Consider the following 26,318-nt stretch of genomic DNA (forward strand, 5'->3'; position numbering starts at 1 on the left):
CAAGGGAGGGTAGGGTCATTGCCACGGCCTGCACAGCTGGCCCCCAGGCCACGTGGCCTCCGACCTGCCCTGTCACCTTCTGCCTTCTCCCGGACGCCCAGCTCTCCTCACTGAGCTGTTCCGGCCCCCAGCCCAGATTCCCGGTGCACTTGGGGGATCAGTTATTGCTCAATCTCGGTTTGCTTCTCACTCCCCCCACTCGCCAGCATGTGGATTGGGCAGCTGGGGTCCGCCGGGGCCCGCCGGGGTCAGAGGCTCTGGAGCCTTTGTCCTTCCTGCAGGCCCTGCTGAGATGACCCCCTCTGGACAGATGCCCTGCCCAGCCCGCACCGGCTCAGCGAGCGGCACCAATCTGCCCGTGCACTGTGGGGCACTTGGCGGCTGCTCCTTGTCCCTGTGCACTGCACCCCCCTCCCTGGTATCCAAGCACTGGCAGATGTGTGAGGTGCCTAAAGCAAACCTGAGAGCCCGTTCCAGAATCAGCTGGGGGCTGCACTTACCTGCGGTGCCGGTGCCAGTGCCGGGAACTGCGCAAGGCAAGCCATTCAGTGACATGTTATCAGGCTGCAGGGAGCCATTAGCACACAGCAGCTCATTAGCTCACCCTTGTGATTGGGTGGGAGGGTGTTACTGGGACGTGTGGGTTAGTCATGTGAAGGGGGCGTGGTGTTACATGGGACGGTCAGTCACATGATCAGGGTTAGCGCCCGGCGGGTTAGGCAGATGACGGTACAGTACCTCGGGGACTTTCACGGCCCTTCGCCGATGCGCCCTTGGGGGTGGACAGAGTGACCACCCTAGCTCTGGGACCTAGCGCTGAGAAAGTACAGGACGAAAGGAGTCTCAGCAAGGGTGGCAGACCATGCGCTTCACCCCGAGCCGCACTCGCTGGGAGGGGTGGGGGAGTGGGAGGAGCGGTGCCCCAGGGCGAGATGGAGCGAGTGGCACAATGAATGGTATGAATGAGGTGACCTTGGCTGGCTGTGCTCCCAGGTGATTCGAGTGCCAGACACTGGGCTCCCACCCCCAACAGCGAGGACAGGCCCATCTCCTCGTGGGGCTGCCCCATACGCTCTGCGAACCCTGGGGAAGCAAAGGTGAAGCATCTACTCTACGGCCAGCTGCCTTGGCGCAAGGGCCCTGCGGGGCAGGGAGCTGCGCCCGGCGTTCCTCACCTCCTCGGCTAATAGTGCCTGGCCCATCGTCCTTCCCTCCCATCACCTGCTTCATGAGCGATCCCAGCTTGGGCTGCCTCTTGTCGGAAGAATCTGTAGCACCAACAAAACACCAGCTTTTGCCTTTGCTGTTTGTCCCCCCAGCATCTCCCCTGCCCCCCACAACACATCCCCTGGGGGGAGGGGGAGAGAAAGCAAGCAGAGGAGGCAGTGCCCGAGGTGGGAATCCACAGCAAGGATGAGCCAGAGGCCAGAGCACAGGGCAAGGCCTCACAGCCGGGTCCCACACTGCAAGGTCGCGGGTCCTGGTCACCTGCTGCCAGACACTCCACCACACACACTCTCCCTGACCCAGCTCTGTCCCAACCCCTCTCCAAAAGCAGATACACCCACCACTGTCGCTGGAGCCTCTCCCCACGCTGCTCCAGGCTAACTTCCGCCCACCACCCCTCCACCAGGTGCGGGCCGGGAGCGGGACTGGAGGGGCTCCCAGCTACGGCTGGCCCTACGGAGAGGCCTGCAGCCGCCTCTCTCATTCCAAGGCAGACTGGGAGCCAGGGTGGAGCCTGGCCAATGGCTCCCTCAGCTCACTGGTCCCATGCCATAGGCTGGGCCGCGCCGGGCATGGGATGATGCAGACAGACGATGAATGGGGATGGAGCTTGGCGCAGGATGCTGGGTCAGCCCTGCTCTCCCAGCAGCGGGAAGAGGGAGATAGAGGCAGGACAAGGAACAGGGGGCATGAGACTCACCTGAATACGCTGCTCAAAGCCCCACCCGCTGGGTGCTCTCAGCCCTGCCAGTCAGGCACAGTGCGGCCAGGAGTGCTTGGACATCTCGCTGCTCACAGAATCCATACCTACCATCCCCACCCGGCCCCCAAGCCCCCAGGGCGGGCCTGGCGCAGGGACTCAAGTCAGCTAGCACTTGTAAGGGAGCCCCACGGCTTAGGACCTTCTGAGACCTGCCCCACACTGACAGTGCCTGGGCTCCACAGCCGCATGGGGAAAGGAGAGTGCAGGAGCTGAGCCCACAGAGGTGCACTAAGGGGGCACTTTGGGGAGGGCAGAACCCGACCTCCCACTGCAACAGCACAGCCCTGCCCAGGCTCCCTGGCTGGGCTGCAAGGATCCCAAAGCCAGAGGCTTGTTGAAAGCACCAGCCCAGGAAGTGGGCACGCCTGGCCTGCTCCCTCCTCTCTCCAGTGCGCTGTGGCCCCATGGCTGCGGTCTGACCCACGCCCCCTTACCCGCGCTGCTCATGTGCGCAGAGGTGAAGCCGCTGAGTGTATTGCGCCCGCTGGCGTCAGCGTAGTGCGGCATGGAGTTGATCACTGCCTGCAGGTACTTCTCCTGCTCCAGGCTGGTGGAGTCCGTTTGCGACTGGCCTGCAAGGAGAGCCAGGGCGTCAGCAACACTCACTAGGCGCACACACAACCACCGCGCTGGGGGAGAAGCTATTGGCCAGGGCGCTGCCGGCACGTTGCTATGGGAGACGGAGCATTCCCCAGAGGCACATGCAGCGCCCCCTCGTCACAGAGAGGCAGGTACCTGCAGTAGGGGCGTTCTGCGACTTGAAGAGGCCCACAACACCCTTGCCGTGCAGCCCCCCCGATCTCAGCAGCACGGCCTTGGTGCGGGAGTTCCTCCAGCAGATGACAGGGAAGCGGTTCTGGCGGTAGCAGCGCGAGATCCTCTGGATGGTGTTGTCTTGGATGCTTTGCGGGACGATCAGCAGCCCCGGGTAACTGCAGGAGAGAGCACAGGCCATATGCCACCATCATGCCACACTAGGGGAATGGCGCAGCAGGGAGGAAGGGGATGCCACCGCCGGGCTGCCCCCCAGAACTGCCTGTGGCCCATGCGCCAGGTACCCGCCTCCGGCAGACGGCCCCCCACACACGGTACCCACCTCCGGCAGACAGCGTACATGTTAGATACCCACCTCCGGCAGATGCCCCCCACGGGGTACCCACCTCCGGCAGACGCCCCCCACACGGGGTACCCACCTCCGGCAGACGGCGTACATGCGGTTCACCGTGGAGATGCGGAAGGGCTCGTTCTTGGAACGGGTGAGGCTATTACTCAGCGTGCCCAGCCCCATCCGTTGGTAGTCGCGGCAGCAGGCTCGCTCGACTAGGTGGCTCATCGTCATCTTGTCTGAAGGTTTGATGATGGTGGAGGGGGTCAGGGTGCTCCTGTCTATCTCTTCAGACACTGCACAGGCAGAGGGAAGAGGTGGGGTCTGGTTGCTCTGGAGGCCACAACCCCAGCAGGGGGAGAGGGAGACTGGCGCTCTGGGGCCAGGGCACAGTCTGATGCACCCCAGGCCTGGCCTTGCTGCAGCAGCGACAGACGATGAGGGCGCAGCTGCCCCGTCCTGCGGTGCCAGTGTCACTGGCCAGATGCTGTGGGGACTGAACCCAGGAGTCTCTGGATTGAAAAGCATGAGCCGCTACTGGCTGAGCTAACCGCCCAGCCGGGGCTGAGCTCCCAGGTTGCAGCAGCTCTGTGGTTTGGCACCAGAGGGGGACAGAGCCAGGCTGCGTTCCTGCAAGTGACAGCAGGTGACCAAGCCAAGCCACCGCACACTGCAGGGCAGACCCCAGCTCCTGGGCGCTCACAGGCTGAGACCCCACTGCTCACCCACGACGCCTCCCCCCCACAAAGGCTTTCCACACAGGGGGCAGCCTGTTTGCCAGGGAAGCTCCCAACCTGAGATCTCATCCTCGTCATCCTCCTGGAAGTGCTGACTGCTGCGCTGCTCCCAGGTGGGCGGCGTGTACTTCTTGCGGGTCACGTACGGTCGGCCAATGGTCTTCTTGGCATTCTTCATCAGGTTCTTGGAAAGCGTCCTGGAACAAGAGCAGGGGACGTGAGGCCAACCTGGTACCAGCCCCAGGCCCGACACGTCACGGTGTGGCCACAGGGACCCTGCCCCTAGAGGGGGGCTCCACAGATCTCGCCCAGCCCAGTATGAGAGGGAGAGACCCCAACACTCAGTTAGACCATGAGCAAAGCAGAGGCAGGAGCATCCCTTGGTGCCACCCACAGACATACTTGCACTAACCCTGCCACTGAGGGGCCGGGGAAACAACCCTCCCCAGCTCCAGCAGACTGGGGACCACCACGACGAGGCTCCCACCCGGGAGGATAGGACAGCCAGGCAGTTACCATGGGCCACGTCAGAGATGGGGGCTAAGAGACCAGCCAGCTCCTGCTAGGAACTTCCACTCCCCAGACCGCAACAAGATGAAGGGGGCAACCCAGAGGTGCTTGGACCCCTTTGAATCCGACTGGGCAGGGAATCAGTCAGAGCTGAATGACACCAACTGCCCCCAGCCTCAGGGCTTCATGGAGATCCTGGATCAGCTCTGATAGGAGCGTCAACGGGGGCAGAGGACTGGCTCTCTCAGGTGCTGGTCTGGCCCTGTCACCCTCGCATCTGAGCACCGACTAACTCTCTGCGCCCCCCACGAGGCCAAGCTCACACAGGATGTCTGGGGTGAAGCAGGGAATGGAACCTGGATCTCCCGTGTCCTAGGCTGGCTCCCCAGCCCCTGGCACATCCTTCCCCTCAGCATGGCGCTGGGCAGGACCAATGCTGCTCTCTTCACAGCAGACAGGGGGATGCTAGCTATAGACTGAGCTGTCAGACAGCACAGGTGCCAGTGGCTGCCAGTTCCCCAGAAGCAGCCCAGCACCTTCAGGGCCTGGAATGCAGGAAGCCGACGCTTCCCGCAGGCTAGCAGGGCTTTGGGAGGAGGGCACAGGACAGGCTCTGGGGGCTCTGAGCTGCAGACACGGAGAGGGTCCAAAGAAATGCCAGTGCTACACCTGCCTAACCCTACTGCTGTGGCCACCAACTCAGGCTGCGCCGGGACTCAGAGACAAAGGAACACAACCGGCACCCAGCCCAGGGCATGGTGCGGATGGACAAACACTTCCAGGATTCACCCTCCAGAGCAGCTGCAAACAGGGGCGGGCACAGTCCCCTTGGGACCATATGGGGAGCTAAACCCTCCATCTAGCCCGTACAGCCGCAGTGGTGTTGGGCCCTAATCCAGCCTGTACCATAATGGTGGAGAGAGGCATCAAGTTTGCAGTCCAGCCTGTACCATGGTGGCAAAGGTGGGGTTAAACCTGCAGCCCAGTCCGAAGCCCTGGGAGAGGGAGCCTATCAAGCCACAAGGGAAGTCCCAAAGCCCTTAGCATGCAGAGTGGGTGAAAGGAAGAACCACTGGGAGCAGTGAAGGCTACAGCCTGAGCCAGTGCCACCTTGCAAGCCCCTGTCCAGTGTGAAGGTGTCTTACGTGGATGAATGGCCAAGGTGCCCGAGGGATATGACACCCACTGCCAGGCCCTGGAACATATCGGTCACCTGCTGGGAGCTGGGTCACAAACACACAGGAGAGACGCTTAGACGTCACAGAGCACCAAGCCCAACGCAGCAGCAACCAGACCACCAGCAGCTACAGCACTTGCTAGTTACAGAACGTGGGTGGCACGACACGGGGCCCCATCATGCACAGGGTCATCTCATCATCCCCAGTGCTGCCACCCTCCTGCAGGGCTGGGCTTAGACCAGCAAGGGGATTCCCGACAGCCAATGCTACTGCTTCACAGATTTGAGAAGGGATCCCTACGCCGCCCCCTTCCCTTCTGCTCGGGGCTGGACCCGCTGCCTCTGAGAGCCCAGGCCAGGAGTCGAGGCACGTGACTGCAGCCTGTTCCTGGCCTCTTGTCCCTGGGCTGGGAAAGCTTTGGAGCCAGTGAGCCAAGACCCCAGCCCTGGAGAGGCAAGCTTAGTTACCAAGAATGCCGTTGCTTTGCTCAACAGTAAGCCTTCTGGCTGGTAAGGGAGGAGCAAAGTCGGGCTCTGAAGGGAGTCTGCTCAGCGGCTCTCTGCCGGCTGGATTTAGGATGGGGCAGAGGAGATTCCTTGGGGTTTCAAACAGGGACCCAAAGGATGTCCTGTGTCCCACGCTCCCTGGCAGCCCAGTCCCACCACAGCATGGGGTGGCCTAGGGCCCCACTCCCCGGCGAGGGGGCAGAGAACCGCTGATACCTGAGTGAGGGGTTTTTCTCCTTGGCCTTGGGCTGCATGGCTTGCTTGGGTGACTGGCCCACGGTGAAGGCGAAGGTGCCGCGTACGTGCTGGGGATAGCGCAGCTTGTGCAGGTGCTTCCTGAAGACCTCGGCGCTCTCTGAAGCCACCTCCTCGTCAAAGGCAATCCGCAGCAACTGTGGGGACAGCAGAGTGGGCTCAGAATGCCGCTGCGGGGAGGGCCTTCACCCGGCCCACGTCAGGGACGGGACCCCAAGGGAAGCACATTTAGCACACAGCCTGGGGCAGAGCCAGCAGCAATGTGCCTGGGACCAGCCCACCAGGGCAGCTCACCCCTTTGCTGCTCACTCAGTCCAGCACCGATGGCTACTTTTGTCCAACACCCCCAGTGGCTTCACAGACCCTACCGGATGGTTACTCGGTGTCCCTGTGCTGCCATCCCCGCTCCCAGGGCAGGCTGAGAGATCTGCTCATGTCCCCAGCTGCCCAGCTCCACACCCAAGCAGCAGTGTAACCAGGTGGACGTTTCGGCCCTAGAATGAAGGCAGGTTCATTTCCTGCAGCACTGCGAGCGCACAACACCCCTGGGAGCTAGGGGATGTGCAGTGACCCCAATCTATAGGTCAAATAAGTCAGAGTTGGAGCTCAGGAGATCCTAGGCCCCAGCCCAGTGCTCAATCCACAGGAACATGCCTCCTCCCCGTTAAGCATAGAAACCGGCCATGTGTTTGCAGTCAGCCACTGCCTGGGGTTCCAGCAGCCCCTCAGGCAGGACGGGAGAGGGAACCGCAGCACAGACGGGTTCCCTGCGCTGCTCTGAGAAGGGGCTCAGAATTGCATCATGGGCTGATCTACACTGCCAGGGAAAGAACTGTTTTTCCATGGGGCAGCCAGGGAGCAGATGTCACCTCAATACCTAGCTCGCCCTCTGGAGCAGGGCTGGCATGACAGGGCTACTCATCCGTGGCACTTCGTCCTCACTCCAGATACACACAGGAGAGGAGAGCTGCATGAGCACTGGAAACATGAGGTGGTCAGGCTAGCGTCCCCCCAGGCCTCACGCTCGGGCATTCTGCAGCTGCTCTTCTCCCTCAACCCAGCCTCCTCCCTGCACCCCAACTTCCAACCCAGTAGCCCAGGGCTACGTGAAGCCCGAATGGCTCGTGTCAACAGCTCTCATGTAACACAGCAGGAATGGAAGTCTGGGAGAAGGCAAATGGGCTGATCTGCCCCCCAACACCAACAGGACCACCCTGGTCCACCCACATCCCTGCCCCGCGTGTGGTCATCAGAAGCTCTATCCCTAAGAAATTATGCTTTTTATTTCCATATACAGAGAGCTCACTACCAGGCAGGAGTTTGGAGAAAGGCCCGCTGCCCAAATCTGTCGTGTCTTCCTCCAAACACACTGGGTCAGTCACAGGAGGACAGGTCTGGTGCCACAGCTCATGTCATGGCCACTAGTAGCAGCAGGCAATATTCTGTGGCTGCACAACAGGGTGCAGCAGCCAGCGATGCAGTGCAGAGCAACACATCTCCTTTGTATAGGAGCACGCAAAGGCAGTGAACTGGAACAAGGCTGCATCAATGAACCTGACACGTGTTTGATAATACTGGCCTTACGCGCTTCAGTACGTGTGTTGTAAGTGACCTAATCCTACATTGATTCACACTGCCAAGGTATGCCAAAGTTCCTTGAAATAGCACAACATTAACATGTGCTTCATTTGTTTGCATTAGAATGTTTAGTGATGAAAATATTTTCATTGGTTTTAAAAATCATTGTGTGTTGTGTCTCAGAGTTAAATCAGCTTGTACACTTTTCTTTCAAGGTGCCAATGCTAAAGTTCTAAAAGCCACGTGCACAAGCTCTTTCACGGCTGCGTTACATTAAAATATTTCTAGGAACTCGTATAAACAAGACACTGAAATCCAGGAGTTCTACGAAAAGGCTGTGCATGTTATTTGGTCACTTCGGTTACATCCTTCAGGAAGAGCCACCTGAAGTAGGTTAATCCTACATGAAAAGGAAATAAGGATTTACACTTCAGTGATTTCCGTGTGTTACCGTCTTCTCTCTCACGTACCCTGTGGTAACAGCCATGTTTGGATGCGCCACCCCCGAATTCTCCTATGAAGACTTGTTACCAGCTTTTAACAAATGCCTCTTGCAGTTAACGTTTCTGAAAACCCGACTGGTCTGTGAGAATCCCTCCCCCCGAGCCCTTGGAGGAAGGGATGATGCCTGTCAGCCCTGCACGGGTGCAATAAGCAATAGGAAAGGAATCAGCTGGGGGTATACGTTGCAGACACCCTACTCCTTGTTCCATGGCTGTAGCACTGCCTGGAACAGGCTTGGGTCTAGCTCAGGTCCTACGCCCCTCAGGGCGCAGCATTCTGTAGGTCTGAGGGGCACATGGGGCTTGTGAGACATCACACTCTAGCACTGCCATTGGTCCAGGACAGGAAAACGAATTCTATCCCCCTCTCTGCAATGGAGCCTACAGACCCCAGCAGGCAATGCTCAGCCAGGGGACAGTACTCTCTGGGACCTGCAGGCACCTGGCCTGATGGCTGCCTTTGGCCAGTCAGGCATGCAGCAGCCCAAAAGCCACACAAGACCAGGAGGTCAGTGACCCCTCTACTCCGGGGAAACTGCCTGCAGGATCCATCTCCCAGCTGAGGCCCAACACAGCAGTTTGGCGAGGTCTGTGCTCCTCGCCCCAGAAGTCCAGCAGCAGCCAGGAATGCAGCCCAGTTGTCTGTCTGGAGAGTGTTTCCGGCAGGAGTGCTGGGGGGCTCGTCTCACCTGGAATGTGCATGAGCGCAGCTGCAGCACCTCCTGGATGAACTGATCCACCTGGGCCGGGACGTTGATCTTCTTCTCTTTCTGGATGAACTGATCGGCCTGGGCCTGGACGTTGATCTTCTTCTCTTTGGTCAACGAGGCAATGGGGAAGGACCGGACCACCACCTGCTCCCCCACTGGGGCCATGGAGAGAACAGGAGACACGTTAGTCACATGCAGGATAGGGTCTCGAACTGGCTCAGACCACCGATGGGCTGGGACACGCTGCCTTCAGCTGCTTTCCAGTAGCTCTGGGACTGCGCTTGCTGCTCCAGGGCAGAATCAGCCTGTAGCCCAAGGCAGCTGGAGCTACATAAGGGGACCGGCAAATAAAACTGGGACCAAAGGGGGACCTGCTCGGCAAATGCCTCTCCCCAGACCAATGGGCAAACAGCCCCTCCCCTGTAAAAGGTAATTCCATTACAGTACTCTGAGTGAGCCCTCCCCTCCCCCCTCTGGCCACAGCCCATTCTCAGATCCCCGGTGAGGGAAAAACCACTCACCAGCCCGGACTCCTGCTGGCTCTAAATGGCGCCGGGCTCCGGTTAAGCGAAGGCGAAAAGCCCCCTACAGCAGAATCCTCACTCCCAAGTCCAGTCGGCAGTAGGGCAGGGCCCCAGAAACCCCACCCAGGATGGATTTCCCCTGTTCCGGCAAATCCTCCACCTCCCATGGCTGATCTGCCCGAGGCCCCCGAGGAGCAGTGCGGAGACCAGCCCACCAGGCCACAGGGGATGTAGAGTATGGCGCAGAGGGAGGGTCCTCACCCAGCGGGTCCGTGGGGGTGCCCTTGAAAACGATGCGGTAAGTGGTGAGGAAGATGGCTCCTTCGGCAGGGAGCAGTGGGGGGCCCCCAATATTCCCTCCGGCAGCTTCTTCACGTCCGTCAGGCATGAGGTACACGCGGAGCCCTTCCATGACACACTCCTCACCCACCAGCAGGCTGGGGCGCAGCAGCTTGGGCTGCAGGGACAAACAGGAGGAGGGCTGAAAGCCATGGGAGACAGGCCAGCCCCCCCGCACAGAGCCACGACGGCTGGGGAGTGGTTCGCAGCTGGGCCCCACAATGGAGCTGCTTCAGCTCTTGCTGGAGACCCACTGGGCCCCTGCCCTGCCAGGGCAGACAGGGTAATTCCCGACTCAGCCCCGCCGAGCCCAGCTGCCTCAGAAGGGAGGCCCATGCAGGCAGAGGGACCCCTTTGCACCCCACAGGCTGCCTCAGCCATGGTGCAGGGCGTAGGGGATGCAACCTGGAAGGGAGGGGATGCCCCTGTGCAGCTAGGTAGTACAGACCTTCTGAATAGGAGGGAGCCTCTTGCTCTCCCTGTGCACAGCATCCAGTGTCTCTATGTGCATCTGCACGATGTCTGAGGAGGAAGGGAGACGTAGAGTTAACCCTATGGGGCAGGAGCGTCCCGTCCCGGCTGCAGGCCCCAGACAGCAGGAGACTGAGAACACGGGCCTATTGCAGCCTCTCTGCCAGCCTCCCCACTTCCTCCTGGGGGAGCACAGCCCTTGGTGGGCAGTGCCTGAGCACACCCCTCCCCTGCTCTGGAGGGGACTCTCGGCAGCAAAGCGCTGGCTACAAACCCAGCCCCCTCTCCCAGAGTCCCACCCCCATGCTGGACAAGCTGTTTACCAGGGATCATGATGTGCAGCCCCTTCAGGTGCTCGTTGGTGACGCCGCTCTCCGTGCACACCTTGTCCACGAAGCGGTTGATGAAGCGTACCACGTAGTTGGCCACGTCGGAGCTCTCGGCATCCTCAAACCCGCTTTCCGTGTCGTAGCTTTCGGCCATGCTGCCGGCAATGCTAACACAGGGAGACTCGGCTGGGAGAGAGCCCGACCACGCAGCACATGCCGGCTCTCCCCCGCACCCCCGACAGCCTTGCTCTCCCGGGCACCCAGGGCCACACACACAACACACTAGTTCCACCCCCAACCTGGACAGCCTGCCTCCTCCAGGTCCTGGCAGCACATGTCAGCTTCAGTCCCCCATCCCGACCAGATCCTTCAGTGGTAGCTCCCACACCTCCCCAGTCCCAGCGCAGCCACCAGCCAGCTACCTGTTGGTGACGAAGCTGTTGCTGACGCTCTCCACGTCACCTAGCCCCGAGCTGCGCAGCAGCCGGTTCTTGCTGGTGTCGAGGGGCAGCAGCAGGTAGCTCATGCGGTTGGCGTAGTGGATGGCCTGGCTGAAGACCGTGCTCTCCTCCTTCTGGATCAGCTCCTGCTGCTTCTCCCGGCTCATGGTAGGCCACAGCCTCCGCTGCTCCGACGCAATCTCCAGGGCAGATTTCTCTTCCTGAGGCCCCTCCTTGCCCTCCTAATGGAGCAGGGGGACAGATCAGCCCTTTGCCCGAGCAGGAAACCCGTGTGCCAGCTCCCACCCCGCAGTGTCTGCAACAAAGCACCTGCTCTCATCAGGGCCTTCTACCCCCATCTCTCCCCAGGAGCCCCAAGCCAGGTCATATCCCAGACCCCCTGCCTTCAGGCCAGTTCTTGCCTCCTCACTAGCTACGAGGAAGGCCGGGCCAGGACGGCCTGGGACTGGTATTCCTGCCGCCCCATCACCTCATCCACGTGGTTCTCCTCATTGCTCTCCAGGTACAGGGCTCGGATGTGGTTCTGCACGTCGCAGTAGAACATGGCCTCCCAGAACTGGATGTTGGTCCACACGACGTGTTCCTGCACACAGCTGTAGGCAAACTGCGTGATGCCCGGGCTCAGTTTCTGGGGGGCAGAGAGAAGAGAGGGTCTCAGTGCAGATGCCTCCTGTATGCCAGCCCCTCCCAGGTCACCCATGCTGTGCTCTAGCTGGGAAAGGCAGTGCCCTTGGCCAGCCAGTGGCACCACATACACTGAGCCCCCTCCCTGCACAAAGTAACTCTGCACTGACTGCTCCTTCCGCATGCCCAATTAATGCCACAGCAAACCGCCTCTGCTGTCGGGGAGCAAACACTGAGCTCTGCTCCTGCGAGACTGAAGGAATCAAGGTCAACGCTCCCTGGCCTTTGTGATCCAGCTGTCTGCGCACCCTGCAGCTGGGTGCCACAGCCCTGGTCTCAAGCCCAGAGATGAGCAGCGCCTGAGAGAGGCCCAGCCACGGCTGCTATGTCTCCCTGACAGGGAGCCCCTGCTGCCACAGAGGGTCTGGCTACCCTGCAATGAAAAACCCACCGCTGGCCCATGCCAGCTGACTCGGGCTTGTGGGGGAGACTTCTGAGCTCTGGGTCCCTCCCACCTCGCAGGGTCCTAGAGCCCGTACTCCAGCCCGAGCCGGAAGTCTACACAGCAATAAAACAGCCCCTCAGCCCAAGCCCCGTGAGCCCGGCTGGCGCGGGTTTTTGACTGCATTGTAGCTGTACCCAAAGTGGCTACCCCTGGGCGGGAGGAACTAGGCCAGCGGCTGCAGAGCTGACATCTCTCCTCACACCACAGCCTTTCAAGGCCTCTCAGACCTGTTGAAGTCAAAAGGGTTTTGGGCCCAACAGGACCGAGGCAGGAGGCAGAGTGGAGCCTGCGCTCCGGCCCCTGTGGGGTGACCCTCCCCCGCGAGACCAGCCCCTGCACTGGCACAGCTCAGTGGCGCTCTCTGCAGTCATTCCGTAGTTACAGCCAGGCAGACACGAGGCCCTTCTGCCAGGATCCGCAGCCTGCACCGGATACGTACTCGGCAGAAAGCAGTGACTAGTGGCAAAAGTGCTGCTGCGATCCCATGCTCATCCATGGCAGTGCAGTCCTGGGGCAGGGAGAGAGAGAAGAGATTAGCACAGAGCCCTGGAGAAAGGGACATTCACTATAAGGCCCCCAGAACTACAGACCCCCAAACCTCATCCCCACAGCTCTGGAGAGGGGTTAACTGGCATTCACCACAGGGCCCCCAGAGCTGTAGACTTCCACCCACACTCCGCCTCAAGTACCCTCCAGGACAGAGCTGTGCCGGCTTCTCCAGCATCCCGGAGAGGACCCCGTTCACATGGCATCAGCCCCCCGAAGGAATCCAAGGGTGTGACCGCAGCAGCCCTGGTGAACCCTCGTCCCGCTGCGGCTCCAGCCAGCCCCTTGGCACGGTACCTGTAAACAGCAGTTCATCACGCGGACAATGAAGTCAAATTGTTGGTGGTCCAGTACAGCCCTGTTCTGCTGCACATGCAGGTTCAACTCCTGAGTCAGGCAGTGTCTGGCTGCTCGGCCCTTCATGGCCCTTAGCACAGCTGGAAGCAGCTGCAGGAAGAAGAGCAGAGGGTAGAGCGATGGGACCAAGCTTCCAGTCCAGGCCCTGCTGAGGATTACAGACTGGAGGGCAGTTGGTAGCAACTGGCGATGGACGTAGGATATAGAGTGCCCACTGCAAGGCCTGATGCTTTGGAAACTCGCAGACTACCCTGGGGTAGTCAGCACAGCCAGAGGTGACACACTGAGCCCCCGGTGCCGCAATGACCCACACTGCAAACCCACACCCTGGAAAGTCAAATGCAGCCGCACAGAACACTCACTGCCCGCTGCTGGGCAAGGCTCCCAGGGAGCCCAGCCCCTGTTTTGGCCGTCTCCACAGGACAGTCCCAGGTAGGGGCAGACACAGACAGTGGCCACAGCATCCCAGATTTGCCAGCCCACACTGGTGAAATGTGGCAGTTAGCCAGGCTCCGTGGCACAATGGGCAAGAGGCGTGCTGACGAGCGTGTGAGGCGGTGGGGGGCAGCCTAGGCAGACGGAGGACTGGACACAGGCAGGAAGCTCTCTCCTCTAAGCGTCTGTGTGATGGGACGGCAGAGATGTAGAGCAGCCAAGGGCTGGGTGTCCTGTCTCTCCGCACACCCGCCCCTTTACCACCGGCTCCCTGGGCTCTCACCTTTTTGGCTTCTAGCATCTTGTTCTCGAAGACGTAGGAAATGCAGTTCCTGACCACCTCCAGGCGGCGGGCGCTGTTGGCCAGAGCACTGCCATTGCGCTCCATGATGGCAGCTGGGGAGAAAAGCCACCAGTCACTACACTGCAGGAGCGGGTGAGGGAGGCTGGCCTGTTCCCCTGAGGGAGGCAAGCCGCACAGCCAGCCCATCTCTTTGTCCTGCTCTGGGAGGGCAGGGGCTGTGTGTTTGTGATGCCCGCGTGGGTCTCCCCTGCTCCCTCTCCAGCGGACAGGACGGCCCAATTGGCTACGGTGGAGATGAGCGGCCCCAGCGGCACAGATCCCCAGGGGACACGATTCCTGATTCCATGGACTCGGTAAAAGGCAAGGGGGATACAGGAAATGGGAACACTGGCCCTCCGGTGCCTTCCGTCCCTGGGGTGCCCAGGACTTCACAGCCAGCAATTCAATAACCCCTGGAGTGCTGGGCAGCAGCCCAATTTCACAGCTAGGCAAACTGAGGCACGAAGAGGTACAGTGGCTCGCCACAGGGCATGACGAGTCAGGGGCCTAGCCAGGAACAGGCCCCAGCAGTCCTGGCTCCCCGCTCCCACTCTAACATACTAAGCACGTTGTTTCGGAAGCGAATAGAGCTGAGCAGCCACCAGTAGAGACGCAGAGCAAGCTGCTCGCCTCCCCAAGCAATGCTGGCCCCACAGATCTAGGTTCACCCTTTCAGAAGAGTCCACTGACTTTGGGTGCCCAATTCGAGGCACTTTGGGCTGGTCTGTCTGAGGGGGCTGCATTGGGAGCTGTGGGTGCATCTCCAGCGGGGCACACAAAGGGAGCACTCTCCCAAATTCGGGCCTAGCCCCCCATCTCACCTGAAAGGCTCCCTGTGGGCATGAGCAGCTCCAGCACATGGTTAACCACCCCCCAGCTCACGGCTAAGCCTCTGGGCTGACAATGGGGCCACACCCCAACCTCCACCTTCCCCGCCTCAGCTCATGGCTACGGGGAATCCCAGCCACACGTAAGAACCATCTCTCCAGCCCTTCCTCGCTGACGGACCCCTGCAGCCTTCTCCACCCCAGGCCCAGAGCAGGCTTTGAAATCCAACCAAGCTGCCAGTGGTGAGGCCAGTGGTGCCCATACTGGGCTGTGAGCCTGGCAGTGCGGAGGCAAAGCTCCGCCTTCGCGTGGCCCTTTACCGTGAGGCTGTGCTCCTCCTGGGAGACATACCAATGGGGGGTCCCGATGGCACCATACACTTCTTCTCCGCCTTCACAGCCGGCGGGGCTGTCTGCAGCTTGGCAGTGGCCTGGTCAATGATCCACTGGACTGTCCCCTCGTCCAAGCGGGGAAAAGGCCTCTGGTGTAGGCGCAGGTAGCAGCCTTCTGTGGGCTTCTGCACCTTGTGCATCGTCACTGCGGGGTATGGGTTCTCCTATTCCAGCAAGGGGCGCCGGTTACTCTCCAGGACAGACCTGCCATGCTGTGTCCCTGGGGAACTGCACCCGGCGCCAAGGCCCAGCCCTTCCCACACGTTACAAACCAGGAGCCCTCCAGCACCAGGCGCAGAGTACCCGGCTCAGGCCCAGCTGGACTATGCTCTCCGGAGCCACGGAGACAGTGACCACCCACGCACACGTGGGGCCGGGAGAGCCTGGACATGCTGGGCAGGTAGGGAACTCAGCCCTCTGCAGCAGGGAAGTGCCCTGGCAAGTCTAACAGTGACCCTGGGCCATAGAGGGCAGTGCTGTCATGCTCCAGAGGCAGTCTCAGCAGAGCGCCCTCGGTCTGAAGGCTGGAAGGGTGGATGGCCAGATCCTCCAGACCAGTTGGGACACACAGGGGAGGAATTACTCTGAACACCCCCCACGCCCACCCATGCATGCAGAGTCCCTCCAAACCAGAGAGAACCAGGCAGGCAACGGGTTGACAATTCAAACCACAAGGCCACATTCCACCTGGGCCAGCTTCAAGAACGGTCACCGATCTACCCCTCTGCCACCTCCAGCTGTGGCCGGCAGACGAGGGTTGAGGCATAGGGCTGGAAAGTACCCCAAGGAGAAGAGGCTCCCGCACTGGGCATGCAGCACCAGAGGTGAAGGGAGAATGGCACCTCCTTCAGTGGGGGCCCCTGACCCTAATCAGAGGAAGGCTTTGCCCCCGTGCCAGGCTCCCACCTCCACCTTATTCCCACCCCCAGACACCCCACTGTGCCCTGCCCACCCCACAGCCCGGCCCTCGGCTCTTACGTTTTTATAGAGCTGCTCTGCCAGCTCCTTGATGTGCCGCAGTATTTTCTGCTTGTTCCCCTCCTCGGCACGCATCCGCTTCACTTCATGGGCGACCAGCTGAGGGTGGAGAAGAGGCATGAGGGGCAGCCTCCTGCGTGGGAGCTCGGGTGCCGTGTTGGCTGTGCTCCTTAGTGCCAGGGCTGCCCCAGCTCAGGCGGTTCCTCGGCTGCTCCCGGCCCATGCGGAGCGCTGCAGCCAGCAGGCCGAGGCTGCTCCCCGGACGTCTTTGGCTCACGCCTCAGTCCCTCGGAGGGGAAAGCAAGAGCTCAGACACGCTCTGCGGCCTTTGGTTATTTACTGAAGGCTGTCAGTGCCAGAGACGGAGACGTGCAGGGTGACCAACCAGGGAAGGGGGGAGTTGCCCGCAAATCACCTCTTACCTCATCAAACAGGTCAATTGCTCGGTATGGGGCGCCCCTCTCGGTCACAAAGCCAGCGAACGCCATGCCCTCCAGGACCTTGGTGAGGAAGTCATCCTCCACCAGCCCCCTCTGACCGAGGAAGGCTGCCTACAAGAAGGAACAGCAGGCAGCCATTAGCCGTGGACTGGCCTGAGTCTCAGAGCCAGCCAGACGTGGCATCACGCTATCACCATAATGGGTCACGGGCTCTCAGGTCACGAGGTGGAAAAGAGCAGGAGCCAATGGTGGCAGCCCCCAACCTTCCAGACAGCAGCCCCATGCTGGGGGAACTAGGAGGATGTGCGCACAGCCATGAGCCTTCCTTTCCCCAAGCCCGCTTGTAATGCGGTGTCTATTTCAGACCCAGACCCTTGGGCAGAGCTTTATTTGCCCATAAAGTACCAGATGGTGCTGTATAAATGCCCCCCTGAACACTTCCCCCTCTTCACAGCCCTGAGGAGTGGGTCAGAATTAGATTCATTTACAGACAGGGAAGCCCAGCGAGAGAGATATACGGATTAGAACCTGGGGTCACAGCAGTGCATGTCAGAGCCAGAGCTCAGGAGTTCCTGGTCCCAAGGCCCCTACTCACAATGCTGCACTCCTCAACCCAACAGCTCTCCAAGGCCTTTACAGTCATCCACGTACAGGCACTAGTTCAAATACGGCCGCCTCTGGGATGGAACCCAGGACAGCAGCGTGGTTTGAGACTGGAGCAATGCTGTATCCGATGAACTCCAGGGGGAGTGCAGGGGACAGAATGGAATACACCCGGGACACCAAGGCTGGAGTGGTCAGTTTCACATCTCATGCAGTAGACAGCCTCTTTAACAGCACAGCACCCCCCCTCACCCCCGATCCCTCCCTTCACGTTGCACGGAGGAGCACACTGACTCAGGGCTTGTCCAGCCAGGGAGGTTTTTGTGGAATAACTAATCTGAAATAAGTGTGTCCACACAGCCAGCTGTATCCGAATTCCTCAGGAATCGGTGCACTCATATGGCACTGTGTTTTTTGTTTTGCTTTTAAAATAAGCATACAACGTTCTGGGAGGGTATTCCATGGTGCATTGCGCAGCTGCTGGGCTCTGGGCAGTCTGGGATTTTTATCGCAGGGCATTGTGAAGCCACTGGAATTCTGGAACTTGGAAGCAAAGGAGCAAATTCCGATGGTTCCTCTCTTGGCATCCCATGATTCATCTGTCCCTTGTGAGCCAGCGCCGTTTTCAAACTGTTGTCAGCTGGCATGGAGGGAACACTGCTGCCTGCAGCCTTCCTGACTGTCGTTAATACACACAGGTTGTCCCATTTGCATTTGCGGTCCAGCAGCTGGATGACTTTAGGAGTCAGCCAATCTCGGGAGAGGAGTGGTGGAGGATGAAATCAAACAGCTGCTTGTGGATGGCCATTTCCTGGACCAGCTTCTCGCAGGATGCCGTTTCTGGGCTCAGGAAACGAGCCCCGACAGCTGGGAAAGGGCAGTGATGTGGAGTGGCAGCAGGATTTCAGGATGACAAAGGCCACTTTCCTAGAGATCTGTGCAGAGTTCACCCTGGAGCCACAGCACGCTGACCTGGAGAAGCATGTGACCATTTGCTCACCGCCTCCAACTTCATGTCGGTAGCTGACCAGTTGGGTGCTGGCAGATCAACTGCTGGGGCGGTTGTCAGGGATGGATGCATTGCTAGAGAGGGCATTGATGTCCAGGGTCAAACACACAGGAAGTTACCAGTGGATTTGCATTGTTGGGGTTCCCAAATTGTATTGGGGCCACCAGCGGGACCCATGTGCCTATTCTTTGCCCCCCACATCAGACCTCAGAGTTCATCAATAGAAAAGGGTATTTCTCCATGGCTGTTTGCTGTGGGAGGTTCACCAGTATTAATCCCCCCGGGGGGTAGGGAGGGGAGTGAAGAGAGAGAGAGAGAGAGAGAGAGTCTGGAAAGGTCTGTGGTGCCAAGATCCTTAGAAACTAAGCCCTGTTTTCTTCAATGACAAAGGGTACCTTTGCTCCCAGGACCGCTATGGGCATTAGTGGTGCTGTGATTCCCAACGTCATCCTGGGAGACTCCGCTGCAGAGGGACAACAGAGCATGCGTTTGGAAGGCTAAGAGAAGTGCAGGAGCCTGGTGATGAGGCTGGAGACTGGTGAGAGAGCTGCTTGCTGTATTTTGCCTGAGAGGGTAAGAGAAAGCACCTCACTGATGGGTGGGAGGCGAAGGGGCAGAGACTTCCGGAAAGTTACAGCCTGAGAGGTTGCTTCTGCAAACCAGCACATCATCAGGCCACGGGGGCAGGTTGCCCAGTGTGCCTCCTTCAAGACTAGGAGTTCAGATGTTGAAATGCACCGGGTACACAGTGCGTTAGTCACTGGCAGGATTGTATGAAATGGAAGTTTACTGTGCTTTTCCATGCTGTGTGCACTGATTTATGAAAGGGCATTTTATTGTGTTGATGGCCTGCGTGCAATTCTAAACCACACAACCTTAGTCAGAAATAACCTTTATCGAACATCAAACAGAGCAAATAAAACATGTTACTGTGCACATGTGAAACCAGTGGAATGTAAATCACAACATAAACAATGCACGCTTTATGGACCATAACTGTGCCAAAGTAGATCACCTGGTCCCAAACATGCACAGGTGCAGGGCTTCTGCCTGTTCTCGCCTGGGGGTGTAGAATGGCGAGGGGAGAAACTATCACGTGTAGTAGCAGGAGCGAAGGTGGGTCCCACGATCCACTGTTCTCTGTGTGTTGGAATATGGAGGGAATTGCCTGGAGCTGGAGCAGGAGAAGGGTACTGCTACTCAGAACACCGGGCTCTCCACAGCCTACAGGAAACAGGTGGGACCATAGTACCAGAATGTTCTCCAGCACGACTGTCTGCTTGTGCCTCAACTCCAGCAGCTGCCTCTGCACGTACCTATCTTTCTCAGAGTCGTCCCTTGCCAAGTCTCTGTCCTCTCTCCACAAGGAGGCCTTCCTCCATCTTGTGTTCTTAACCCTCTTCTGGGACGCAGACAAAGTCCCCAGACGTTTCCTCTCTCGTCTTCCTTTTCTTGACCCAGAGATTTGCCCTATGTTCTGAAATTGATAATGTCCGGTTGGGGATGAGGGGAGGCAGCGAGTGCCGGAGCTGTGAAACAAGTAGGAGTTGTACTAATTCCAGTCTCCCGAGCAATGATCGATGATGCTTTCCTCAATTTTGGATACCGCTCCTGGAGCCCTGCAACCTGACCTGGACCCACCTGCGAGAATCTGGACAGGTCTAAAAACAACCCAACCCTCTCGGTCAGGTCTGGTCGGCTCTGATCCTCTCACTCCACAGCGTGCACAGCACAGTAAGGCAGTGGCAGTCGGCAGGAGCGGGGCTAACCCTAACCCAACACTGATAGATCATGGGCACAGGAATCCCCTACCAGGCCGAGCCCCAAGGACGAGGCAGCAGCAGCTCTAGCACAGGGTTGAGGGAGGAAGTGTCAGGTTTGAACTGGGTCGGTTTTGGAAATGACTTTCTTGGGTTGGGTCCGGGTCCAGGTTGGACTTTAAAGTGAGGCTCAAGCAGATCTCTCTATCATTCCTGTAGGATCTTCCCAGTCTGGGGGGAGCTTGGAGATGGTTAGGCAGTTTTCAGTGAGGCTGATGACTGTGGGTATGAATAGTTCAGAAAAATTGCAGCTGTAGAGCTTAAATTCTCTGGTGCAGATGCCATTTTGAGCACAGTGGTGGGAAAGGAGGGATGAAGTTTGTTAAACTCCCTTATAGAATTATGTTGTAATATATATAAAATATGTTGTGATATATCTTGACTTTAGCAAAGCTTTTGAGGATTATTCTTGCCAGCAAGTTAAAGTATGGATTGAATGAATGGACTATAAGGTGGATAGAAAGCTGGCTAGATCGTCGGGCTCAACGGCTCCTGATCAATGGTTCCATGTCTAGTTGGCAGCCGGTATCAAGCTGGAGCCCTGCAGTTTAGGTTGGATATTAGGAAACACTATTTCACTAGGAGGGTGGTAAAGCACTGGAATGGGTTACCTAGGGAGGTGGTGGAATCTCCTTCCTTAGAGGTTTTTAAGGCCTGGCTAATTTAGTTGGGGTTGGTCCTGCTTTGAGCAGGGGGTGGGACTAGATGACCTCCTGAGGTCTCTTCCAACCCTAATCTTCTATGATAGCACATACCACTCACTGGCAGTGATCTTTTCCCAGCACTATCTTGGTGGGAGTCCACTTGGGTGTTGGGAGACATCACTTCCTCAGACTCTTGTGTGGGAAAGAGGATCCTAGGTTTGCTGGGAAATTTCCTCCTCACTGGAGTCCTGATCAGGCCTGATCACGACTCCAGTGAGGAGGAAGAGCACATGGCTGTGCACCAGCATTTAAATGGGGGAGATGACATCCAGTCAACACGATCCCAGACAAGTAGAGAACACAAGTAAGGAGACAGGTCGATCCAGATGTGAAGCAATGCAATGTGGGATGCAGTGGGAGGACTGCCAGTGGCAGGAAAGAGAATCCGAAATGAGCAGCATCCACACAAAACCTTTTTCTAGACTAACTCATCTCAAAATGAACTTAATCCACTTCCACGCTGAATTATCCACTTCGCAAAAGACCAGATAACTGGAAAAAATAATTGTGTCTTGTGGGCACAAGGCATTTGAACCCAAAACCAAAAGGCAATGTGAAATCCATCCCCAACCCCTACAGACAAGCCCTCAGAGGTAAGAGTTTCCCATACCACGTTACTCACACTGCCCCCTGCAGTACCTGGGTTTTTGGGTGCTCTGCCCATCCAAGTACTGATTCAGGCTCAAGCCCACTTACCCTGTGACCTTCTGTGCTCTGGCTCCAAGGGTGCATCTGAAATCCCCTCCACCCACCCACCCATGTACCAGCGGCCTTACCTTGTGGAAGCGGATGACTGGCTCTGGGTGGATGCGGATGATGTGCAGGCACCAGCGGTAGCCCTGCAGCAACTGTGCAAACAAGCGGAGGAAGACAGCTCGGATCTCCTTGTCCTGCAGCAAGAGAAGGACAGAACAGTCAGGCCCTGAGAGGACAGCAGAGGAAGCAGCCTGAGAGGATGGGGCCAGAAGCTTGGCAGCAGAGATGCCTCGTCAGGAAGAGACGGGCTCCGACCCAGTCGCCAGACCCAGCACCTGCCAGGCAGGAAACACAAAGGGACGACGGGAGGAAAGCAGGGGCTGGGATAGAATGGAGAGGGGGAAGGAAACCCATGCCCCCTCCCTCTGCACCGAGCAGAGGCAAAGGGAGGTCCTTACGTTGCTCACAGTGAAACAGGCCCTTCACAGTTCAGTGCGGCTGTAACGCTATGGTGTCTGCTGATGAAGCTGTCCCCAGAGCACCAGATGAGGGCGATTTCCAGCTCCTGCCGAGAGCTAGGGAGCTCCATATGCATAGGGGAGGCATATCCATAGGGAGGCCAACATGGAACCCTCCTCTCTAGCCCTGTAAACACCATCTCCTGCCCAGCTATTGGCAACACCACTGTCGGCTCCTTAACCAGCACCTAGATGGAAGCTTCAGCCCCACCTTGCTCCTGGCCCTGGAAATAAAGAGCAGCCCCTCCCAACCCCAGCAGGGAAAGCAGCTCCCCTGCAATCCCACGCCCTAGGAATGGGCACTCAGAAGGGACACACTCGAGTACAAACGTGTCTTCCCAGGCCCCTCCCAGCTCCCCCACTCACCTGCATTTTGAGGGAGGGGGCAGAGACGGTTGATGGGGGGAATGCTAAGTCTGCTATCTCCAGCTCAGGGTCCAAGATCTGCAGAGACAAGCAGAGAGCATGCTCAGAGAGGAAGCCCTAGCCCCCTGGGAGTTCAACCACCACAGCTGGAAGAGGCCAGGACTTCCTCAATGGACCACGGAGCAGCTGGCACTGGGCCCTGCCCTGCAGTGAGCCCTGGGAAGTGGCACTCTCCAGAGAGAGCACCAGGCCCAGAGAGAGACATGGTCCTGCCAGCCTTGGGGATCAGACCTGAAGAGGCCTGCAGGCCACAGTGCCTTTGGATTGGGGCAGGAATTGCAGGATGGAGTTCTATAGCCTGCATCACACAAGCCCAACTAGATGAACGTGAGGGTCTCTTCTGCCCTTCAGATCTAGCGGATAGCTCCCTGCAGCTTCACAGGGCACTGCCTAGGGTTGCAGCCCTGGAGAAGCCTCCTCAGACAAGTCACTTGGCTTGGGAGAGGGGATGGGAGCTCCGGGAAGTTTCCATGACCCTGCCCACTATCGTCTCTCTGCTTTGGCTTCAAGCCCTGTTCTGTCAGTAGGCTGCCCATAATGAGAATAGTCTCCACGTCTGACCGACGTTGCTGAGGTGCTGGGCTCCCTCGTAACCAGGCGCACTAACTTCAGAGCAGCAGCTGCTGATCAGAGGCCTGGCTCCTCAGTGCAGACAGAGATTCTTCTATCCTGACTAAATAGACAGGCACCAATGCAGGGGACTGCCTGGAAACCACCAGCTTTCCTGAGCCACATTCTGCAATCAGCATCAGCGAGAGCTGCTAAGGCCATGTTGTTCTGGACACACATGCCCAGGGTCACAGCCCCTCTGGGACCAGCTAGCACCCATGCAAGGAGCTCCAGGGCTGGAGTGGTTTCCTGTTTGGAGAGTGAGGACCATTCACAAGACTCCCAGAAACCTGAAGCAACTGCAGGTGCCGAACCCCAGCACCCCAGTGTGCCCTGCGGGGAGGAAGGAAGCATGACAAACCTCAAGTGATATGATCACAACCTCCCGAGACGTGGGAAGACTCCCTATTCAGGCTCTGCTGCTGTGCCTGATCTCACTCCCAACACCTGCCCACAGGGTCCTGGCCACATGCCTCGAGTGCTATAGTCACACCCATATCAGGAACCTCTTGAGACGGGAAGGGGATCAGTGCTGGGGTCCCACACTTACCATGGAGAGGGCTTCTCGTGTCTGATGGAGCAATGGCTCAGGCAGCAGCGAGATGTGAATGCACTCTGGGATGGTCACTGTCCCACCATCCAGATCTGCTATGACGACATCCAACTGAAAGTAGCGAGGCAGGCATGAGCACACAGACTGGACAGGCTTTCTGGATGCTCCCCACCCAGCTGAGTGACCCAGCAAAGGAGCTGCATACAGCTCTCTTTTTTTTTTTTTGGGGGGGGGGGGGGGGGGAGAGAAAGGAATTTGTACTTAACAGCCTCCCCCCGCATAATCTGGTAGAGCCTAGAGCACTTTACAATCCCTATAGCTTCTTACACAGAGCCCATTGCCACGGTACTTGAGCACTCGCTGACATACGAAATACGCCTGGGGAGCACGTCACCCGCTGGGGTGAAGTGCAGCAGCTGTGTTACAGCCACAGGAACGCTGCACACCAGGGCAGGACAGGAAGCAACACCACCATTTCCGTCTGAACCTAACAGCAGGGGGGAACCAGGAACTGCACAAATCAGGGTGCTACCAGGACACCAGGGTTCACAGCTGCACTCTTAGGGGAAGTGCCAGAGGATCTTACCAGGGTTCAGGACCTTGGCTTTACATCTCACTGAGACAGGGCACTGAGAGAGTACTGACCTCACCAAATGAAACACCAGTGCCAATCCCGCAGAACCCACAGGCTTGTCTACATGAGGCTGGCCGGTTTAACAGGTAATTTAAACCAACTTAGTTGAAGCAGTTCAAAAGGCCGGTCAGGCACTCTTGTTTCGGTTTAAATCAGGCTTATTTCAGTTTAGCTTAGAACTGACTTAACTAAGGGCTTGGTCTATACTGACAATTTACAGCGCTGCAACTGTCTCGCTCAGGGGTGTGAAAAAACACCCCCGAGCGCAGCACGTTTCAGCGCTGTGAGGCGCCCGTGTAGACAGTGCCCCAGCGCTGGGAGCTGCGCCCCTCGTGGAGGTGGTTTGTTTAGAGCAGTGGGAGAGCTCTCTCCCCGTGCTGCGCCGTGACCACACAAGCCACGTTGAAGCGCTGCCAGCGTAGACTAGCCCTAAACCCAAACCAGGTGCTCAAAGCGCAGTAAGTGCCCACACAGCCGTCTCAAACTGCATCTTCAGTCACCGTCATGGAGCTAGGACCCAAGTCCCAGGCAAGCCCAGCCCCGGCCCAGCCCTGCTTGACTGGTGAGACATGCCTGGATCTCAGCCCCGGCCGGTCTGACTGAACAAGTGCAGCCTGTTCTAGCAGGGTTTGTTCATCCCCGCACTCCCATTCCCACTGGCACATGACCTCTTGCCCCTCCCTCAAGAGCTCGGACCCAGGGGGACTGGAGCAATGTGCGGGGGAGGGGAAGAGTTACTGCACAGACGGGGTTACGCAGCGCCTCACCAGTTCCTGCGTCTCCGAGTGGAAGATGGAGCTGACTCCAATGATGAAGGGTGTGGGAGTGCTGAGCACCTCAAGGAGCTGTGCAGGTAAGATGGGCACGTACGTGAAACTGTAACCAAAGCAGATCGTCACTACAGCCAATCAGGAGCTACGCTGGGCCCAGCGTCTGGCTACACGACCCCGCTGCACCCTGGCCAAGCCAGGCTCCAGAGCCACCCGGACAGTGCAATAGTCCCCCAGGGAAACGATGGCGCCCACATCACACAAGTCATTTCAAACCGGCCTGGTGAAAGTCCTGGGGAAGATAGCCCAAGGAACAACCCTGACCCAAGATGGGACCCACGCTAATAGCCAGTGGATAGTGAGTAGTGGGGTCAGGGCCCTTCTGCCACGGCAGGCACTCTCAACTGTGCGCCTCACAGCTAGGGGGGCTTCTAGGTTTGTAAAGAGACCCGCAGTCATGTTATCTGGCTCTAAAGTTACAGTCAGCCTGTGCCCATGTCCAGTGCTTCCGGCTCGAGGGCAGGAGGGTGTACATGCCAAAGGAATATATTTATATTTAAAATGTAAAGAACCCTTCTCCAGTGGCACTGGCAGCCTGGAACTAGAGCAGGCAGCTAGCAGCGACAATGACACATCTATCTTCACTGCCCTACCCTGGAGGGGTGCAAACAGGGAGCAGCGTAGGAGATGGAACCCTGTCCTGGGCTGGGAAGCGAAGTCAGGTCACTGTTTGAGCCAGTCAACATCTCCCCTTCAGGGTGGGGTGAGCAGGGCGCCCAGCCGTCTCATTAACGAGTGCCCTGTATGCAATCACCCTTTCTGGGGAGGGTCACTGGGGGTGGTCAGCTCTGGGGGCTCCTGGAGTCCTGCTGATTTCCTCTACCCCATTCAATCAGGTCACTGGTGGGGTGAGCTGGAGAAGCCTTACAGCAGGGCTCTGGAGGTCTGCACTGCCTGCAGAGTGACTTAGGCATGGAGCGTATCACAGGGGAACCCCAGAGGGCCCAATCCTGTAAGTGCCAAGCCTTTACTGAGCTCAGTGAGAGCTGATCACACTCGGCATCTGCAGCACCTGGCTACCTGAGACACCCCCCTCTCTCACCAGGAGGCCGTGCGGCAGCTGCAATCAGTTCATGCTCACAGCTCCTTGGGCTCGGAGGAAGCAGCTGGCAGGGGCCTTCAGCGCTGAAACTCGCTCCCTCTCTGATAGTCTAGAGCCCAAATTTTGCTCAGGGGGTGCGGAGCTGGGGTTATTCGTGTTATTTTGCTGTTGAGGAATTTAATTATAATAGACGCCTCTAAAGCCATGGACAGGAGCTTTCAGTGCAGCCA

General features: G+C 58.3%; 1 protein-coding gene across 6 annotated transcripts in view; it reads right to left on the bottom strand.

Moving 5' to 3' along the window:
* SBF1 (SET binding factor 1) overlaps positions 1 to 26,318 on the bottom strand; it is a 131,953-nt gene that overhangs the window by 9,128 nt on the left and 96,507 nt on the right. The window contains exons 8-31 of one of the 6 annotated variants that reach the window (XM_054006274.1): positions 24,984 to 25,092; positions 23,580 to 23,693; positions 22,361 to 22,438; positions 21,557 to 21,670; positions 16,627 to 16,755; positions 16,205 to 16,303; positions 15,186 to 15,390; positions 13,947 to 14,059; positions 13,169 to 13,318; positions 12,765 to 12,833; positions 11,666 to 11,824; positions 11,158 to 11,417; positions 10,730 to 10,902; positions 10,384 to 10,457; positions 9,858 to 10,053; positions 9,052 to 9,227; positions 6,243 to 6,418; positions 5,488 to 5,565; positions 3,890 to 4,029; positions 3,184 to 3,391; positions 2,726 to 2,922; positions 2,425 to 2,562; positions 1,176 to 1,268; positions 739 to 816 (exon numbers count right to left, since the gene is read on the bottom strand). In XM_054006274.1, the coding sequence (XP_053862249.1) occupies positions 739 to 816; positions 1,176 to 1,268; positions 2,425 to 2,562; positions 2,726 to 2,922; positions 3,184 to 3,391; positions 3,890 to 4,029; positions 5,488 to 5,565; positions 6,243 to 6,418; positions 9,052 to 9,227; positions 9,858 to 10,053; positions 10,384 to 10,457; positions 10,730 to 10,902; positions 11,158 to 11,417; positions 11,666 to 11,824; positions 12,765 to 12,833; positions 13,169 to 13,318; positions 13,947 to 14,059; positions 15,186 to 15,390; positions 16,205 to 16,303; positions 16,627 to 16,755; positions 21,557 to 21,670; positions 22,361 to 22,438; positions 23,580 to 23,693; positions 24,984 to 25,092 (3,326 nt within the window). The remainder of the gene's footprint in view (positions 1 to 738; positions 817 to 1,175; positions 1,269 to 2,424; positions 2,563 to 2,725; positions 2,923 to 3,183; positions 3,392 to 3,889; positions 4,030 to 5,487; positions 5,566 to 6,242; positions 6,419 to 9,051; positions 9,228 to 9,857; positions 10,054 to 10,383; positions 10,458 to 10,729; positions 10,903 to 11,157; positions 11,418 to 11,665; positions 11,825 to 12,764; positions 12,834 to 13,168; positions 13,319 to 13,946; positions 14,060 to 15,185; positions 15,391 to 16,204; positions 16,304 to 16,626; positions 16,756 to 21,556; positions 21,671 to 22,360; positions 22,439 to 23,579; positions 23,694 to 24,983; positions 25,093 to 26,318) is intronic. The other 5 variants (XM_054006356.1, XM_054006446.1, XM_054006704.1 and 2 more) reach the window with 5 other exon arrangements.

The sequence above is a fragment of the Malaclemys terrapin genome, chromosome 1 (assembly GCF_027887155.1).
Source record: "Malaclemys terrapin pileata isolate rMalTer1 chromosome 1, rMalTer1.hap1, whole genome shotgun sequence".
Taxonomy (NCBI): Eukaryota; Metazoa; Chordata; order Testudines; family Emydidae; genus Malaclemys; species Malaclemys terrapin.